The 17,872-nt window shown below is 39.3% G+C and overlaps 3 protein-coding genes across 5 annotated transcripts; 1 reads left to right on the top strand and 2 right to left on the bottom strand.

The window, feature by feature from the left end:
* Positions 1-818: 818 nt before the first annotated feature.
* Positions 819-2,099, bottom strand: clec3b (C-type lectin domain family 3 member B). Its single transcript, XM_015380760.1, has 3 exons — positions 1,925-2,099; positions 1,575-1,664; positions 819-1,458 (listed from the first exon to the last, which is right to left on the bottom strand). The coding sequence occupies exons 1-3, from the start codon at positions 2,019-2,021 to the stop codon at positions 1,058-1,060; spliced, it is 588 nt and encodes a 195-aa protein (XP_015236246.1). The 5' UTR covers positions 2,022-2,099; the 3' UTR covers positions 819-1,057.
* A 3,481-nt stretch (positions 2,100-5,580) lies between these two features.
* On the bottom strand, positions 5,581-11,998 carry LOC107088553 (fasciculation and elongation protein zeta-2-like). 3 transcript variants are annotated; one of them, XM_015380807.1, is made up of 9 exons: positions 11,432-11,996; positions 10,469-10,577; positions 10,211-10,327; positions 10,023-10,143; positions 9,677-9,942; positions 9,446-9,526; positions 9,217-9,292; positions 9,076-9,141; positions 5,581-6,450 (listed from the first exon to the last, which is right to left on the bottom strand). In XM_015380807.1, exons 1-9 carry the CDS (start codon positions 11,761-11,763, stop codon positions 6,434-6,436), a joined length of 1,185 nt encoding a protein of 394 aa, XP_015236293.1. In that variant the 5' UTR covers positions 11,764-11,996; the 3' UTR covers positions 5,581-6,433. The 3 variants fall into 3 exon arrangements, with proteins under 3 accessions (XP_015236293.1, XP_015236294.1, XP_015236295.1); XM_015380808.1 differs by lacking the exon at positions 9,446-9,526 and having other exon boundaries at positions 11,432-11,998; XM_015380809.1 differs by lacking the exons at positions 5,581-6,450; positions 9,076-9,141; positions 9,217-9,292 and having other exon boundaries at positions 9,648-9,942; positions 11,432-11,993.
* A 729-nt stretch (positions 11,999-12,727) lies between these two features.
* On the top strand, positions 12,728-17,748 carry ubxn11 (UBX domain protein 11). The gene is made up of 13 exons (XM_015380766.1): positions 12,728-12,847; positions 12,943-12,983; positions 14,786-14,886; positions 14,976-15,027; positions 15,119-15,198; positions 15,947-16,034; positions 16,122-16,336; positions 16,427-16,504; positions 16,573-16,687; positions 16,765-16,868; positions 16,934-17,007; positions 17,330-17,473; positions 17,568-17,748. The coding sequence occupies exons 1-13, from the start codon at positions 12,774-12,776 to the stop codon at positions 17,707-17,709; spliced, it is 1,308 nt and encodes a 435-aa protein (XP_015236252.1). The 5' UTR covers positions 12,728-12,773; the 3' UTR covers positions 17,710-17,748.
* The last annotated feature ends 124 nt before the right edge of the window (positions 17,749-17,872 follow it).

The raw sequence follows: 17,872 nt of genomic DNA, 5'->3' as shown, positions 1-17,872 counted from the left end.
TATATATATATATATATATATATATAATTGTCTCTATGTACAGCACTTTGAACAGAGGCATTTTTATTAAAAGTGATATGTAAATGAAGTGTCCGGCATGTTTACCTATAAATGTCTGACCAATTTAAAATTAAAGTTGTGGAGCTAGTTAGTTAATGTTTTTGCTGTAATGCAATCGAAGGGCTGTGGATTATTACCTAATCCATCAATGTAGCTAGATTAAAACAATTCAAAAAATCAAAAGAGTAGCAGGATCTGTTATGTAATTATATTTGTAAGTTGTTTATGTTTGCAAACACTGGCTGACCCGTTGGGTTCAGGAGACCTTTTTTTTTTTTTACAGTTTTGGGATCAAAATTAAGAGTTCTTACTCAGTTGCTAGCCTAATAAAAGAGTTATTAAGCAAGCTTTAAAAAAAAACCATCAAAGCCTGATGGAACCCTGATCAGTGTATTTAAAAATGCCGTCTGCTTCGAAACAAAGAATTAGGAGTTCAAGATTGTGTTTGTTAAAATATGAAAAAGAGAAGAAGGGGATTTTTTTTTCTGCTGTTCCCTTTGCAGTTTAGATGTTGTCTTTACACTCATCTTCCTGAGGATTAAATATATTAAGCTTTAGTTTTATTTTTCATGCAGACTTTCAATATCCTAGATTCCTTTTTATGACATTTTACACAACTCTTTTTTTACAGCTCCTGAGAATTTCATTAATAGCTACACATTTTGATCAATATTCTGTAATATAGGCAGCATGTCTTGCATTAATAAAAACTGGACACATGCCATAGAAAACACACATTTGTTATAAAACTAAGTTTTATTACATTAAGCAGGCAATACAAAGACAGGGAATACAGATATTATGTTTAATGATATCTAAAGTATTTAAGAATATACATAAGTAATTGTATAACTTACATAAACGCTCAAATGAGTAGCTTATACTGCGACATTTACTTTCTTGGAACGATGGAACCTAATCGATTTTCTGTTTAAATGCTAATATCATCTGCATAGAGTGATATCAGGGTTTACACAAACCAGTGACAGCAAAGCTCTCAGACAATTTTAAACTCACACACTGAGGCCTTTTCAGCTTTGCAGCTCTCATCAAACCACTTTCCGTTTGCTGTGATGGACAAGATGGCGCAGTTTTGAGTGCGACCTCCATCAGGCTGCTGGGTGATCTCAGTCTCCCAGTTTTTGAAGCGCACACTGGACCCTGTTTGGTCCAACCAATGTCCGTCGGTCACCATGTCATTGATGCCCAACCAGATTTGCTCCTCCAAGCCAATGCTCTGGCGAACGTAGCTGTACAGTTGGTCGTTCTCATCTCCCGTTAGAGGAGTACTCAGGGTGCCTCCCTTGGCGATGCAGTCTTCGCTGGCGGTGTGGAAGGTCTTCTTCACTGGATCGGCCAGGAAACACTTTCCGAGAATTTTGGTGCCTTTCAGACAAACTAGGGAGGCAGACAAAAACAATGTGGCTCATGCGTTTAACTTATCCAATAAAACAAACACATAGCTTGCAGCGCCTCATATTAACCTTCTTTCTCATTCATCATTTAAAACCTACCTGTCTGTAAGGCTTGGTGTTCCTTCAACATGTTGAGCTCCTGAACGATGTCGTCAATCTGCTTCTGCAACTTCTCAATTGCAGCAGAATCTGGTTTAAGAAGCACAAACATCACATTTTCTAAGTATTACTGGGTACCTTAAGCAGCAGAGCTTTAGAAAAATGTATAATCTGTATTCATCTATGAAAATCGATCATTCCCCTTCAACATTTGCTAACTTTTCTCCTTTTTTTGGAGGTCTAACATTTCGAAACTTCTTTAGATACATTGGAATCGGTTGTTGACACTAGAGATTATGTGGAAATGTTAAATTATGTATATTTTGCAAAGGTCTGACAGAAAATCTTACCCTTCTTGCCATTTCTCTTCTTGGAGGAGGTTTGCTGCAGTGAGCAGTGCATCAGCAGAAGCAGACAAAATGTTACTGGAATCCCTCGAAGATCCATGATTGAAGAGAAAAAGCTTGACTCTACAGTTAACAAAACTGCTCCCCTGCTGCAGCTCCTCTCAACTCTGAGCAAAGCTTGGAGCCTGGTGCTGAAGGGCAGGCAGAACATAAGAGGAAGTCTTATCTCAGGGAGAACAAATGTTTAACAGATGTCAAACAGCTGCGTTTTTTTTTTTTTTATGTTGTTTTTTTCTTATTGGAGAGCGAAGGTGACGGACAGGCTTTTTTAAATGCTCCATTTGTTAATCATAAGAGGACCTTATCTGTATCAGTTTTATCACTTGCTATGTCGTATTGTGTTGCTAGAATCAACATTTCTTATGTTTTGATGAAGAATTCTATTTAGATTTGCTTGTTATTTACCAAGAATTGTTGTCGTCTCAACAGAAACTTCAGGACGAACCCGAACCAAATTCCTGGGGGTGCACACATCACAGAAAACCTCACCTGCTCTATTAACAACACCTTACTGGTCAAAATGGCAAAGAAGCGCTTGTACTTCCTGCGGAGGATGAGGAGAGCCCGCCTGCCCCACCCATCCTCACCACCTTTTACAGAAGCACCATAGAGCGCGTTCTGACCAGCTTTCTCACTGTGTGGTGTGGAGGCTGCAGCACCTCAGACTGGAAGAAGGTGAGAAGAGTGGTGAGAACAGCAGAGAGGATCACTGGGGCTCCTCTTCTCTCTATTAAAGACATTTCATCCCAGCGCTGCGTGTCCCGAACCCGTAACATCATCAATGACCCCTCACACCCCCACCATGGACTGTTCTCTCTGCTGCCCTCTGGGAAGAGACTTTGCAACAGTTTCTTCCCCACTGCCATCAGACAGCTGAACTGTTGAGAACATTTTAAATCAAGTTACAGATTCTACATCACACTGATAACACCAAACCAAAATACTGCATATCTGCACTATATATATATTTTCCTTGAAATGCTCTGAACTTCCATATCAATGCATTTTGCACAATGTCTTTTCTCCCACACTGTTTACATTTGATCACTGCTGCACTTTATGGAAAGGAAATGTTCATTTCACTGCTTAGCTGTTGCTCATTTACTGTCTGAAAGCTGTGCAAAATGAAGTTTTTCTTTTGTATGCACTCTGTATATACAAAAGGACATTAAAAGTTGTCTAAGTCTAAGAATGCACAATCTGCAAGGCAAAGTAATCTTTTTCTGTGAATATTTTACTTTTTTCAACCGAATATGTAATCTTTTGTTTTCCTTTCTGTTGCCTGGAGTGACTGCAGTTCAGGCGCCAGAGGTCTGATGTTTTGGGGTGTCTTGAGTCTACATCTGGATCTCTTCAGAGAGTTGAACAAGGCGCTGCAAACACGTGGCAGGGTCTTACATAACAAAGGAACTCTATTATGGGCTTCAAATCTAGTTGTACTTTCAGCTATTTATTCAGTTATTTATTGTAAATATTGGGTCATTGTGCATGAAAATGTCAACAATTTCTCATGTCATTGCACAGATTTCCAGCCTCATAACCAAATGACAAAAGACATTGATTTCACATCTTCATTTTTTCAACAATGCTGAAAGATATAAACTATAAATCCTGGCTGGTGCATACAAAGTTGTTTCTACTTAAAAAAAATAGATTTTACTGTATAAAAATGGTAGAAATCCTTTTATTCTTGTTAATCTAAGCACAAAGACATTTTTCTTTTCAGCTGAGTATGTTTCTCCATTTTAGAAAAGGTTTCTCAGCATCTTCTCACTTTTACACTACATTACAGTTTTTCTACATTATTTTGGTTAATTTCTTGAAACAGAAATGACTTTCCTGAAATAATACGAACAAACATCCAAAACTCTTGGCAATTGCTCACAACAGAATTGAATTTCTCATTCACTTTGGAACATTTGCAAAGTCTTTGTACATGTAGGCAAATGATTCAGTATATGTAGCTTACATTTAGCATGGTTGGTTTTGGCATAACCCTAAAATGGAAAACAACTTGAAGAATTAAGAAGAATTTTTGCTTTTTGTGGTGGCACTCGTGAGTTTTGTGAGAAATTTGTCAGAAATTCAAAAACTATTGAAGGGAAAGTGAACAGTTTTGGAAGACATATATGCTTTTGCAAGCTAACTACTGTGTTGTGTTAATTTGTAAGACTGTATTGACAATTGATATTCGAGGTTTTGAGGGTGAAATTTTGGTTTCAAGAAATGAGCAGAACCAAAAGAGAAAAACTATAACTGATTCGGTGAAATTCCAGATCATTGATGCCATGCTTTACTATTAAATCACATAACAAAGGGCTTCCTGATATACTGAAGTGATACTGAGGCCCATTTTTTCACCACCTTATCAAACAAAGAAAAGTGTCTCTCAATCAAATTTGATTTGTGTCAGCAGTCATAGGTCAGGAAATCAGTTAATTAACCTTCTAGTCAAAGCAATAATAAAAGAGGTTAAACCTGGAGTGCTTTGGGAGGCCAAAGTTTGTGTTGCCACTTTAGACAGTTACTAGTAAATATGGTAAAATAAAAACTCTGCTAGGGTTGCCAGACCCTGTTAGCATTTTTCTGTTCTTGCAGTTTTTTTTTTTTTAAGTTCTTCCAGCTAAGTCTTGATTTCCAGGGCAAATATTGTTGCTAGTGTTGTTTCAGAGAAATTGGCATCAAGGTGTTGATCTGAAGCTGGAAAGACCTATGAAGACTATTTGGTGTTTCTGCATGTAAGTATTTCTGACGTATTAAATTATTGTCCGGGCCTGAAAGAACATTGATCAAATTCTTCTTCTCTTAAACAGTATTCATTTGCTGTCAATCAGCTTTTATGTGTTCCTCTGTAGAAACACGCCTGTCTTTGGTAAATAACTAGACTTCTGCAGACAATATGGCATGCTGAGGAGGACATGTAGTTATTTCTGGTCTACTGGAGCAATGATGACCATGGTTGACAGACTACGCAGTTTTTTGGGGGGATGTACTTGAAAAATAAAGCCCCCTCTGTCCAACTATCACAAGTTTAAAAAAAAAAACAACACTTTGTTGCTAAACTATTTAATTGAAGCATTGTGCTTCAGATGAGACTGAATTAGGATTCAAAGCAAAACAAAAATACATTAAAAGAAACACCAAACGGTCACTGTTAAGAATGAAGTATGATTTGTTATGCTGCAGAACAGTCAAAGGGCCCTTTTTTTAGGACACACCTCGTTTTCTTTACAAAAAACTCTGGTTGACTGGGTGAAATGTATCTCTTCATTCATCAGCATCTCAAACCTGCATCCTATAGGAAACCTGTGATGTGAGCTGAGAAGAAAGCAGGATTATAGGGATTGTTTATGTTCTCCTCTAAAAAGATGGTGTAAAAAGACACACACAAAGAATCTTCTTTCCATATTTTGTAAAATATAAGTCACCAACATGTGGGTTCGCATTACTGAATAATAAAATTAATTGTTTTGTTTTTGGCTGAAGGATTGTATGTATAAAATGTCCCCAGGTTTCTGTTCCTCTTTACCTGGATCTCTAATAAACGCTGGAAGCATTGAGCAAGAAGATTATGAAGTTTCAACACATACTGAGCAGTTTGTTTTTATTATCGACTTTATTATTTATACTCAGTAGTAAAATAAACAAACACATGAAGATCTCTATTATCCAAATACAGTATTTACATAAATAAATAAATAGCAACATTGCCTCTGTAGGTAGTCTATTATAACGACATTCATCAGTTAGTGAAAATAAATTCTCCATGATGTAGAAAAGTTCTGGCAAAGGCAGCTGGTAGGAACACAGTAGGAGTCGAGGTCTGCTTCACACGAAGCGTTTTGATCTCAGATGCAGCTTCTACTCGAATGCATAGATGGTTTTCTTTTTTTTATTCGTCATTCCAGCTTACAGCAGGTCATGTATTGCTGCATGTTGAGTTTATCAATGGTGCTGGAGGTAGAGTACTGATAAGATAAGGGCAGATTGTTGTCTTTCAGTGATACAGAATGCATTTCTATTTTTTGTTTATAACATCTTATGTATCAGTTTGTTTATTATTCAGCCTCTCTTCTCTCAGTTCCCACTTCCTGTGCCGGGATAAAGATCTTGTCCTTTTGCTCTTTTGTGCTTACAAAATGTTTTGCTCTTTTTTTTTAAAAATACTCCACTGTAGTTGCATTTGATTCTTGGCTCAGGAAATGAATGTTCGTTTTTACTAAGCCCTTAGCTTTACCACTTTGCCCTTAATTAAATCATTTAATATTCAATGGAATAAAAAAAAAGTGGAAAAATGCAGAAATGCCATATATTTGCAAATAACAGTCTTCAACCTTAACATAAATTTAAGAAAAACACACATGGAGGTAATAACAGTCAGGAATAAATTAAGTGTGCTTCACAAGTCCTCTTCTTTTTAACTTTTACTCTCTGCAGATCTTTAGACTCCCTCTATGTCGGACAAAACACTGGAAGAAAGAAGAAAATGAAAATTACCTTAAGGAAATTACAAGTGATCAAAGACAATCATTGGGGAAAATCTACTACTGTGCTAATTTAAAGAAAGCAAAACACAATCTTTATTATTTTACTTCACAATGCTTTTTAGGTTAGATAGATACTAACTTCTAATTTAACTGCAGCGACTCAGATGTAAAAAGACTGGCAAAGGGTTAACTTTGAGGTCTGACTGAACAACATTGTTATTTGGGGGGTGGGGGGGCTCTCGCCTGGTAAGAGACAGGACAACATGTCACTCAGGAATGTGCCACAAACCTCACAGTCCTTCGCTCAGACCAGAGCTAGAGGGTTTAAGGCAGCGTACAATTGAGAAGAGAAGGACAGAAGAGGTGGAGAGAGACAAAAAAAACAAAATGAAAAGAGAAGATCGAAGAGAAAACACAGAAGACAGAAGCTCAGTTTCCTCTGGTTCCCAGATACGTGCGTCACTGTATGGTGTGTGTATGTTGGATGGATGGATGGATGGATGGATGGATGGATGGATGGATGGATGGATGGATGGATGGATGGATGGATGGATGGATGGATGGATGGATGGGAGCAAATAGATCAAAGCAGGAGAAACAGGAGCAGACTAAGAGAACTAGTTAGGCTGGTTCGAACAAGCAGTATGAACAGAGCAACAAAAGGAGACGTATAAAAGGACACAGTCACACAGACATACACAAAAGAACACAGGTGTTCTCTGTTTGAGCTCTCTGGGGCAGTAACATCAAAATAGTATCCACACATCATCATACTTCCATCCCTGTAATGGTAATAATGGAATAGAGTCTCGCAGCTTCCCTCTGTTAGTGTTAGAAATATGCTCTGTCTCAGAGGAAGAGCTTCTGTTCAGTGATATTTAAGGTCAGCCAGCGAGGCTCAGCGTCATGCATATTTTACATTCATTCAAGACATCCTGAATGGTTACAAGCAGGCCTCTACAGAGCTTGATGACATTATGTGGCAGTAAATACGCTGTCGGAACCAAGGACACTTCTAAAAGCTGCAGGACACCGGCCCTTGAGGGCTGGAGCCACTTGAAGGAGTTGAGGATTAATAGCTGATGCCTCTCCTCTCTTTGAAGAGACACTTTGGACTGCATTCTTTGTAATGATCAGTACCTGTTCATTCTCTGGGAGATAAAGCCTTAATTTAAAAATGTACAATTCATTTTCTCAATAAATGCAAAGAAAGCAAACTCTGAATGACTGAAATTAATTGTGAAAACTTACTTTTGTTTCAATTAAACCTTTAGGGACTTGACCTGAATATAAGCTAATTAGGAGAAGTGAAAAATCCTTGCAAGTCATGCTAGTGTAAACGATATTAATATAACACACAGCAAGTTTGCAGGTTTACGGTATTAGTCAGAGAGCTAGTTTATCCGTTTCATCAAAAACAAAAGGAGTGAGGCTGACATCAGTCTGAATTACAGAGGCCCAAGAGGGGATTGGTGAAAAAAACTAACTTCCTAAATATAAAACCTTCATTAAAAGCAAATTGGAACAGCAAGGTGTTTTTAACCATTCCACTTTACTCTGAAACCCCTGAATAAAACACAGTGCTACTAATTGCTCTTAGAAGCCCCTTAATTTGCAAAATAAGTATTTTGTTTGTAAATTATGCTTGTTAATAATACAGTTAACCCATGAAAGCCTCTAGATTGTTAAAGAACATTTACGAACAAACAACAGAAGACCAAAAGACGACCAAGAGAAGACAGGCAGAGTAAGGTTGAAAGAATATTGCACGCTTTAAAACATGATATATCTGTCAATTACCCATGAAACGGAAAGATAGGAACAGGGCAGCCCATCTAATCTGATTTTACCAGTCAATACTACCGCACTGGGATGGTTTATGCTGTAAAACTCTAGATTCGTTCCAAATCAGAACCCAGGAGAAGACATTCTCCCTCCAACATGGCTGGGATGACATGGTTTTTACCAGATGAATAGGGAGTATTTTAAATTTTCTCCAAAAAACATGCAGCTGTTATTACAGCAGCTATGAATACGAAATAAAAAATAAACTCTTGCATTTCATTTCTATTGTGATAGACGCCATCTATCTTTATGGGTCTGGAAGATCAAATCAAACTTCATAAAAAAGACACAGCAGTAAAAGCCTGGTATTACCTAGAGGTTAGTTTCTTAGAAATTACAAGGTGCTTTCCTGGGACACTTAGAAGACTTGCTGGTAACTTTCCCAGTGCTTAGAGCTTGCTCACTCAAAATCTACCAAAAACTTCAAAAACTTAGAGCTTGCAGGTAACCTTCAGAGAGTGTTACTTATCCTTATCTGAAATGTCCATGGAGCTACTTTTCCAGGAAATTTGGCAGATGCTTTTTCAGAACTTACATTTCTTCTGGTAAGTTCAGGAAAATTGCCTTTTTCCAGAGGGTAACCTTAAAGTTCCTAAAAGTACCCCTTTACTTAAAGGAAGGTAAGGACTGTATCAATTAGTGCAAATACCTAAAATAAGTTAAAATTAAATACAATAAAAACTAAACATGAAATATCAAATAAAACACCAAAATGTTGTCAATGACGGCCATAGTGTAAAAACAGAGGAGAGAGAAGCTCACCATTGAGAATGTAGTCCGTCAAGAGACCAGGCACCTTGTCGCTGTCGTCTCTCATAGCTTGCAAAACTAGAACAGATCAATAAATCAGCAGCGATTTGGCTTAAAGAAGCCAAACATCAGACTAGATAAGAGAAGTCTTACTCTTGGTGAGGATCTGGAGGTCTTCTACAGATGGAGGTAGTCCCTTCTTCTCGTAGGGAATGACTGTGGTCAAATACTGCAAACCGTAGGAGAGCAGGGACACAGGAAGGTTAAACAACTATTTGTTAAGAAAAGATTTGTGATGTAGGGAATCTTCAATGTCCTCAGTCAAAAAGAAAAGAAGGAAACAGAAAAAAAATCCACTTTATGACTATATGGGGAGCAGAACCTGTCTTTCGCTGCAGCCGCTGCCAAATGTTTGCCGAAAGCTGTTTTGAATAACAGAGGAGAGGCCGTCCATGCTGAAGCGCTAAGAACGAAGGAAGAAAAGTGAAGAAAAAGATGAAAGAGAGAGGAAGTTAAAACAGAGAGTGACTCAGGAAATCCAGGAAAGTTTGGTCGCCCAACAGAAGAAATTAAAAACATCCCACCGTCAGAATGATACTTAAAGCTTATTTACTGATCCTGGTGTTCTCTCTGGGAGACCCTGAGCTGGACCAGCTCCACCTTTGAGCTTCTTCTTCTTCCTCAGCGACTCTCTGTGTTCCTTCTGCCGGTTCTGCACGTCAATGAGGGCCGAGATAAAACTGTTCTTCACCTCCTTTTCGAAGTCCAGCTCATCTCTGACAGCCAGCTGCTGCACCAGCTCCTCAGAAAACCTCCTTATGTTCACCTCTGTCTCTGTCAGACGGTCCAGCAGCTCCGCAGCACTCAGGGAACTCAATCCTGCAGCCATGAAACAAATACACGCTGAGTAAAAAGTGCTTGAAAAGAAGCCGCCGTGGTTTGCTGCAGAGTCCACTCACTGTCCTTGAAGCCAGGGCTGCTCCGCTGGATGTCAACAGAGAGCATGGACAGGTCCGACTGGGAGGGATTACCCTCTGCATCAGGTGAGTCCTGCATCATTTCCTCGATCTCCTCAATGACCTGCACAGAAAACAAAACTCTTAATGAGGATCGGTGAAAAATAGAGCAAAGTGACCTGATTTCATACCTGATCGGCTGTGACAAGAGGTTCCTGATCTAGACAGGGAACGATGATGGAGTGCATGTCCAGCTGCTCCCTCAGCTCATCTTCGTCGGACAGCTCCGCTGCATCATCTGTCTCTCTCTATTCAGGGACAGGAAAGTGGGGGAAGGGCATTTAATCAGACACAATAAGACTTTGTGAGATAAACAGAGCAGGGATTTGATGGCAGGATGAGGGGAGGGGGAAAAGCGGGTGGTAGGAGGACGTGGTAGAGCTGCTCACAGGTCTCTCCTCGAGGTTGCATGTAGAGATGTAGAGGGAGCGCGTCCGACACCGTTTCCAGTCCACCGGCATCACCTGGCCGTAGTTGGAAGCCAGAGCTTTCCAGATCCTGCAGGAGAAAGAGGAAACAGACATCATGCTCTGCAAGCAGTTTCTCCAGGAGTTCTGCTCTTCTTTTTTTTTTCTCCACCATGATATCATCTAGGTATGTGGCTGCAAGTCAGGATAACAGCTGTGACGCATTCTGAGGAATATAGGTTCCTGTAAGGGTGGAGTTAAAGATCTCAATGTTTCCTTAAAAACTATTTCTGTTTTTCAGAACTTTAACAGATTTGTCTTATTATTACAAAGCAAATGTAATGTATTGAAATGACTTTTTTTTTAGGTATTTTTAGTTGTTTTAGTTGTCTACAATTTTTACATGGAAAAATTTTAGTCTAAACCTTTACTGCAGCCCTGGGTCCATGTTTAAGGATGCTATCCTGCCACTTCAGGCTTAATCTTTCAGGTTTCCAAGTGAAGCTCCATCAGTCTTATAAACAATTCTTGCCTGATTCCCTGTCTTTGCTACAGAGAAGAAACCCCACGTCATGATGCTGCCACCGCTGTGTTTAACCATGATGCAATCAGGGTGACTTGCAGGATTATTTTGTTGTGTTTTTTTTTTTTTTTTTTTATATTTTGACTCATTGTGTGTTACGAGAGCATGTAAATAAATTGTTGGTGTTTGCTGGGTATGAATCCTTCTGCAATGCATTTTATGTGCAGAAGCAATATTGTATTGAACAGTCCCCAGTATGTGCTGATGGTCCTACATAACCTGATGATGAGGATAACTCTGTTTTCATCCCATCCAGCATCATACATGTCTAGATTGAGATTATATGTCTCTGTGTGTTTTTTAAAGCATGTAGTTGCATATGGATGCTGCTGCTGGCAGGCCGATCACAATCGGTCACTCACTCGTCTTTCTCCAGCAGCGTCTCATCGGTGAAGCCGCTCACTGGACCGATCATCTCCGCTTTGGCTTCAACGTCTCCAAAGCATCCCGATAGCCTCTCACCCACGCCGTGAACCGGTTCCTCCGTGGACCTGCACCCACGGGATTCCTCCGGGGGACCGTCAGTCTGTCCCGCAGGATCATCGCGGTCCAGGAGGATCTGAACCTCCGTTTCCTCTGCGGAGGGACGGAGCGCCGCTCGGCCGCTCAGAGACACCGAACCTGCCCTCAGATCCTGCAGGTTCGGTCGGTTATCGTCGAAATGTGCGGTTGGCGCATCCATAACCCGGACCATGCTAACCGGCCCGGGTGAATGATGGGTTTATCGGTGCAGGAGCTGCAGGCCTCATCCTCTCTGTGTGTCTGATCCAGGCTGCAGCACCGGCTGGGCCCACTAGGGGTCACACCAGCATGTTTGCATCTAATATTTCACCAGATTGATCACAACAAACAAATAAATCATGCTTTTCTCCGTTAATCCATTCATATTTTAACTGAACCAGGATTGCACTTTTCTGTTAACCTGCTTATTTGACCAGAAAATAACTTTTCTGTTAAAAATCACATGATTATTTAAATCCAATAATCAGACAACTGGAACAAAAACCCACAAACCTGATATATTATTATGCATGTAATGGATTTATTGTTATTTTTTGGTTGTTGTTTGTTTGTTTTTAATAAACACGCATTTTTCTTTTCATTTCTTGTTGTTACATATTTCATCCAATTCAAAAAATATTAAAACGTATATATTAAACAAACAGACAAACAAACAAAAAAATCATTAAGCTGTATCCTATATCTAATGAACTGCTGCTAAATTATGGAAGCAAATCGTTACCATATTTCAAATGAAAAAGCATTTTCAGAAATGCTTTTTCATTTTAAGAATGTGGCTGCATTGTTTGACTCATAAATGAAATTAGTAATCAATAATCCTGTTTGCATTTTCATTTTGTTCTTTAACACTGCTCATCCTTTTACTTAATTAAAATGAAAAAGAAAAAGACATTTGAGATTTATTTTCAAAATGTACCCCAGCAAATACATACCAAAATTCTATTTGAAATGTTAAATTTGAAAATGAAAAAGCCTTTCTGGAAAGGCTTTTTCATTTGAAATATGGTAATAATTTGCTTTCATACTTAAAAACAATATAGTATATACTGAGGCAGTGCGACCTCTAGCGGCTGATATTGGAATCTAGTGTTAAATGGCTTCTCTGTTGCCAGTGACAACAGACTGTAAACAAACAGAAATAAAACAAAAGAGAGGAAGAACTGACAAAGTGTTTCTTTTAAAATGAGCTCTCCCTCATCAATGGAAAGGAAAACGAGGCGCTCTCCTCTGCAGGGCCCTCTGATGAATGAACAGGGGTAAGATTTTTATCAGAACCGCAGCTCCTGGGTGCAAATTTCTTAAAATATTCAAATAGAGCATTTAGATATACTGTGTCCTTTTTGGCCTGCAGGGAAGATAGGAGTGTGCTGTTCAAGAGGAACCAGCTGCAAGGTATGACACCAGCAGAGCAGATGAATCAAGTGGTGGAAGAAGCCCTGAAGAGAAATATAATTATTCGTCTATTTCTAGAGTTTCACACATCAGCATGTTAAAATAGATCTGCAGTTTATTATAGTTACAATGAGAGAATCAGGCTATTCATTTTACACTATGTAGGCCTACTTTAAATACAATTTATTACCTTTTTCTGAGGTAACATCAGCGTCTAGTAATAGAGATGTAGTTACTGCTATTTGGCATTCTGGGTTTCCCTGCAGTTCTTGAGCTTTTGAGATTTTCTAACCTCCTGTCCACTCTGCACAGAAAACAATTATTATCCTTTTAATGCCAACAGTATAATACTTTTTAACACCTATATAGACCACATATTTTGATGAGTGATTGCATTATTGTCTAATAATTAGGGTAATGGCTCAGTGGGTAGCACTGCTTCCTTGATGCAAGAAGGTTCCAGGTTCCTGAGCATGCGTGGGTTCTCTCCGGGTACTCCGGCTTCCTCCCACAGTCCCAAAAACATCACTGTTAGATTAATTGGCTCCTCTAAATTCTCATTAGGTGTGAGTGAATAGTTGTTTGTCCTGTGTGTCTCTGTGTTGCCCTGCGATGGACTGGTGACCTGTCCAGGGTGTACCCTGCCTCTCGCCCATAGGCAGCTGGAGATAGGCACCAGCACTCCTCGCAACCCCAGAATGGATCAAGCGTGACAGAAATAGATGGATTAGGCTAACGGCATAGCAATAAATATCCTTTAATATATCTATTGCACTGCATTTTTAAATATATCAGCATTTTTTTCCTACATTTTACACATGTTACAATAATAATAAACCATCTATCGATCTTAGAATGCATACATCTTTCAACCTTGTTAAAATTGAAAAGTAATTTTCCTTATATTTTCTCTTTCAGAGATCCAGCCTGTTCCTGAATTTAAAATCAAATAAATATATTACTCCATACATAACATATTAATTTGCATATATGGTAAGCTTTTTTGAAAGGAGTCAGCTGCGGTGGTTTAAGCATGTGGCTGCCTCCCTTCTGAAGTTTACCTGGCACCTCCCTGTGGGGAGATACACTGAGGAAAACCAAGGACTATGTCCCCTGTGTATCCCATCTTGCCTTGGAATCCTTTGGATCCACCAAAATAAGCTGGCTTTTTGTTTTGTTTTGGTTTTTTTGTTTTTTGCAGGGAATGTGTTGGTCTTCCTACAGGTACAGGTGTCATTAGATGTATAGATGGACATCTATGCAAATAAGCAATATTTTTAACCCAATCCTTATTTAAACAGACAAATGGTCAAATTATGTAATCCGCTAAACCTGATTCTAGTAAGAAAATATGCATAAGACTCCTTATGATATTTCCAAAGGTGTTTTAGTACAAGGGATATGATAATTTTTTACATTATTAACATCCATCATATTATGGGGTTCATTAAACAGTTATCTTCCTACCTATATAAAAATTATCAGTGTGAAAATAACTAACACTTATACAAGATCTATCTTGTCAAAGGCTTTTTACATAAACTCTTACCATTTATGTTTTTAATACATATTCAACATTTTAATAATATTATTCTCCACCACTGGTGGGTGGTAACTCTTAAAATCTTTCTTCCTCTCCTCCACCTCACACTCCTTCCAACATAACCTCCTCCTCAAAGCCCAGAGCAACCCTAAAACAAGGCATCATTTTTGAAAGTAGTTTAAAATACATCTGCTTCTGCCTTGTTCAACAAAGCACAAATAATAATTAAACTGATTTTTTTTGCATCTTTTGACTTCAGATTCTCCCCCGAGTGACTTTGAGCTCATGGCTGCCATGATGCAGCGCATTACTACACTGGAGAACAGAGTGAGGAGTCAAGCCCAAGAACTAGAACAGCAGGTGGAAAAACACACACAGACTTCTTTTAAATCAGCAGAACATCCACCATACAGGCTGAAATCTAATGTTTTCTCTGCATCCATCTGAAGGATGAAATCATTTCAGTTTTGGAGGAGCAGCTGAGATCTCGGGGAGAGTCAGGTATCTGTGCATAACAATCTCCGACCTGTCTAGGTTTGGGTTGTTTTTCTGGATAAAAGATATTCTCTGACTGCTATCTGTCTTCAAATAGATTTAGAGAGTCCGTCATGTAGCAGAGAAGATCTTGAAAAAAAGTGCCAACTGCTGCAAAATAAACTGCAGGAAATGGAGGTAAAAGTATTGAACATTGTTGTGCAGAATCATTCACATCCTTAACACTTTTTTTAAACAAAAGTTTATGTATTCTATCAAGGGTTTCAGTGAAAGACCAATAAAGATCGATGAGAAAAACGATAGGAAAGAGGAAGAATGTTGTTTAAATATTTTTTACAGATATAAATCTTAAAAGTATGGCATGCTTTTATATTCATTTTAATTGTCCTAATTAAAACCCTCAGAAATTCAACTCTGGAGGAGCTTCAGAAACCAGGAAAAATGTTTGTTTTTTTTGTACTTTACAGATCTTCCATTTAAAATAGATTTGGAAGAAGAGAGTCGTTGCTAAAAAAAAAAACAATCGTTTCCCACAATGAAACAGAGGTGGCATCATCATGCTGTGGGAGAGCCAGAGTAATTAGGAAGATAGATAAAGCTAAATATGTGGCAGTCCTTCAAATGAACCGAGACTGGGGTGAAGGTTTACCTTCCAGCAGGACTGGAATGGTCAACTCAAATTCCAAGTCTAAATAGACTAGTCAAGGATTGGCCGCAAACTCAGTCCTTAGATATGTAAAACTGGTAGACACACATTAAACGCTGAAGCTGTAACTGCAGCAAAATGTGACGTAAAATGTATTACTCATGGATTTAAGCCCAAATGTGCAGTTTTTAGATTCTGGTTAACTGTTGAAAGGCGTGAATCTTAATTTCTGTTGCATTTCAGCACAGCAGAGTAAATTGAAATGACTGGTTCTTGCAGATCTTCCTGAGTGACTATGGTCTGATCTGGGTGGGAGACAGAGACTCCAGTGACTCCGAAGAGAGCCAGTGTGCTACAAGCTCACATGGTTTGATTTTGTTTAGTAAACTTTCAGCTTTTAACCAGTGCAAATGATTTTTGTCACCCTTATATATGTTTTGTTTTTCCTGCGCAGGGTTACCTACTGAAAAGGGCTTCCAAGTGAACTTTGACCTTGTTCTGCAGAGGATCAGAGAGCTGAATGCTCTTGCAGGCGAAGAGACTTTCGTGCAAGTAACCGGAAACAGAGCCAAGCTGGTGAAGAAAGATCCTATTCAGCTGAAGCTCTACAAAAACGGCATCGTCATGTTTGATGGTCCTTTCCGCTCCTATCAGGATCAAAGCACCCAGGTTAGCCTTCTGGGCCTTTGATTAAAACACCATTGAAATTCCCCTTAGATTATTTTACACCTAAAATTTTGTTTTTTATTATATTTACAGCGGTGCATGGAAGACCTGATGGATGGCTACTTTCCATCTGAGCTTCAGCAGAGATTTCCAGATGGGGTACCTTTGGAGGTTTGTCTCAAAAGGCTTTTTCTCTTCGGGCAAATGTGAAGGTTTCTCACCAGAAGTTCATTGTTCAGGTTCATGACCGTCGAGACGAGGAATTTATGTTTAGAGAGCCGTGGGACACAATTCCTGGTGAGAGACAAGCGGTTTATAGGGATGAATCAACTAATTCATTTGGTTTTTTGCCAGGTTAGTTCGGAGTCTGTCTCTGTTTGGATCTACAGCGGAGGACTGTTCATTTTTAAGGTTTTAGTTCTGATTCTCAGGTGGGAGGCTGACCACAGATCAGTTCCTCAGCAAGCTGCCAAAGGTAGTAGTGAAGGCTGGCAATGTGATCCACATCAGGAGCTCAATGAGGAGAACTCTGCAGGTGAGCCTCAGACCCAAATATTGTTCTTCAGCTTTACACCAAAATCACCCCAGTTCTTTCATCAGGGTGCTTCTGAGGCTCAGTGCAGCAGCTCAGAGACGCTCATCAACACACCAGCGCTCCACTCAGTGAAGGGCAGGTATGCAAAACACTCCGTCAGAAACCATGAAATGAGGTCAGCTCCCGCAGGATGATGTTTCATTCAGAAATCCTCCAGAGCCTGATTTTATGAAGGAACTCTGTGTTTAAGAGGCTAAAGGGATCACTGGGTTTTGCCTTTTAAGAGCCTGATTAAATTCTGGGTTTACCCATGTTGCCTGATGACGCCCATTCTGGAGATTACTGCTGTGCTGTGATTTTTAAAAAGGGGGCAGGCTCATCTGGAACAGCCCAGGATTATATTTGATGACATCAGCAGCAAAATGTTGCTGTTGGTCACTTTTCCTCTGTCTTTTCCACAGAACACAGATGAAAAACTGTGAAAAAACTGTCCAAGCTCTCATCACCCTAAAGTTGAAATCAGAGGATGGGAATCACATCTATGTCATGAAAATGAGCCCCTCAGAAACAGTTGGCCAGCTGCGAGCCTATCTGGACATTCACAGGTACAAAAAGCTTCCTTGTATGCAGACACCTGACGTTTGTAAGGGCTTTAACTCTCCTTGCCATGTGGCTTTTTGGGTTTTCTCTGCACTACAGGGGAGCAGGTCAGCCTGATTATGACATCATCAGTGCATATCCACCCTGCAGCTTCAGCGATGATGGCTGCACACTCCAGTCATGTGGACTTTCATCAAATGCGACTCTGCTGCTGCGTCGCAGGGAACAAAGCAAGCAGTAAACACTAAAGAGTTTGAGCTTCTCTTTGATTTTCTGGATCCTAAAAACATTTGAAACTATAAATGTTATATTAGACAATGTTTTAATATAAATGCTGATGATGGGTAGGAATAAATGAAAAAGTGCCAGCGCCTTGTGCTCACAGTCTCACAGACGATCATTAA

Source organism: Cyprinodon variegatus, unplaced genomic scaffold (assembly GCF_000732505.1).
Source record: "Cyprinodon variegatus isolate N-32 unplaced genomic scaffold, C_variegatus-1.0 Scaffold221, whole genome shotgun sequence".
NCBI classification, from domain to species: domain Eukaryota; kingdom Metazoa; phylum Chordata; class Actinopteri; order Cyprinodontiformes; family Cyprinodontidae; genus Cyprinodon; species Cyprinodon variegatus.
The sequence above is the reverse complement of the archived record's forward strand: the minus strand, read 5'-3'. Positions and strand labels throughout refer to the sequence as shown.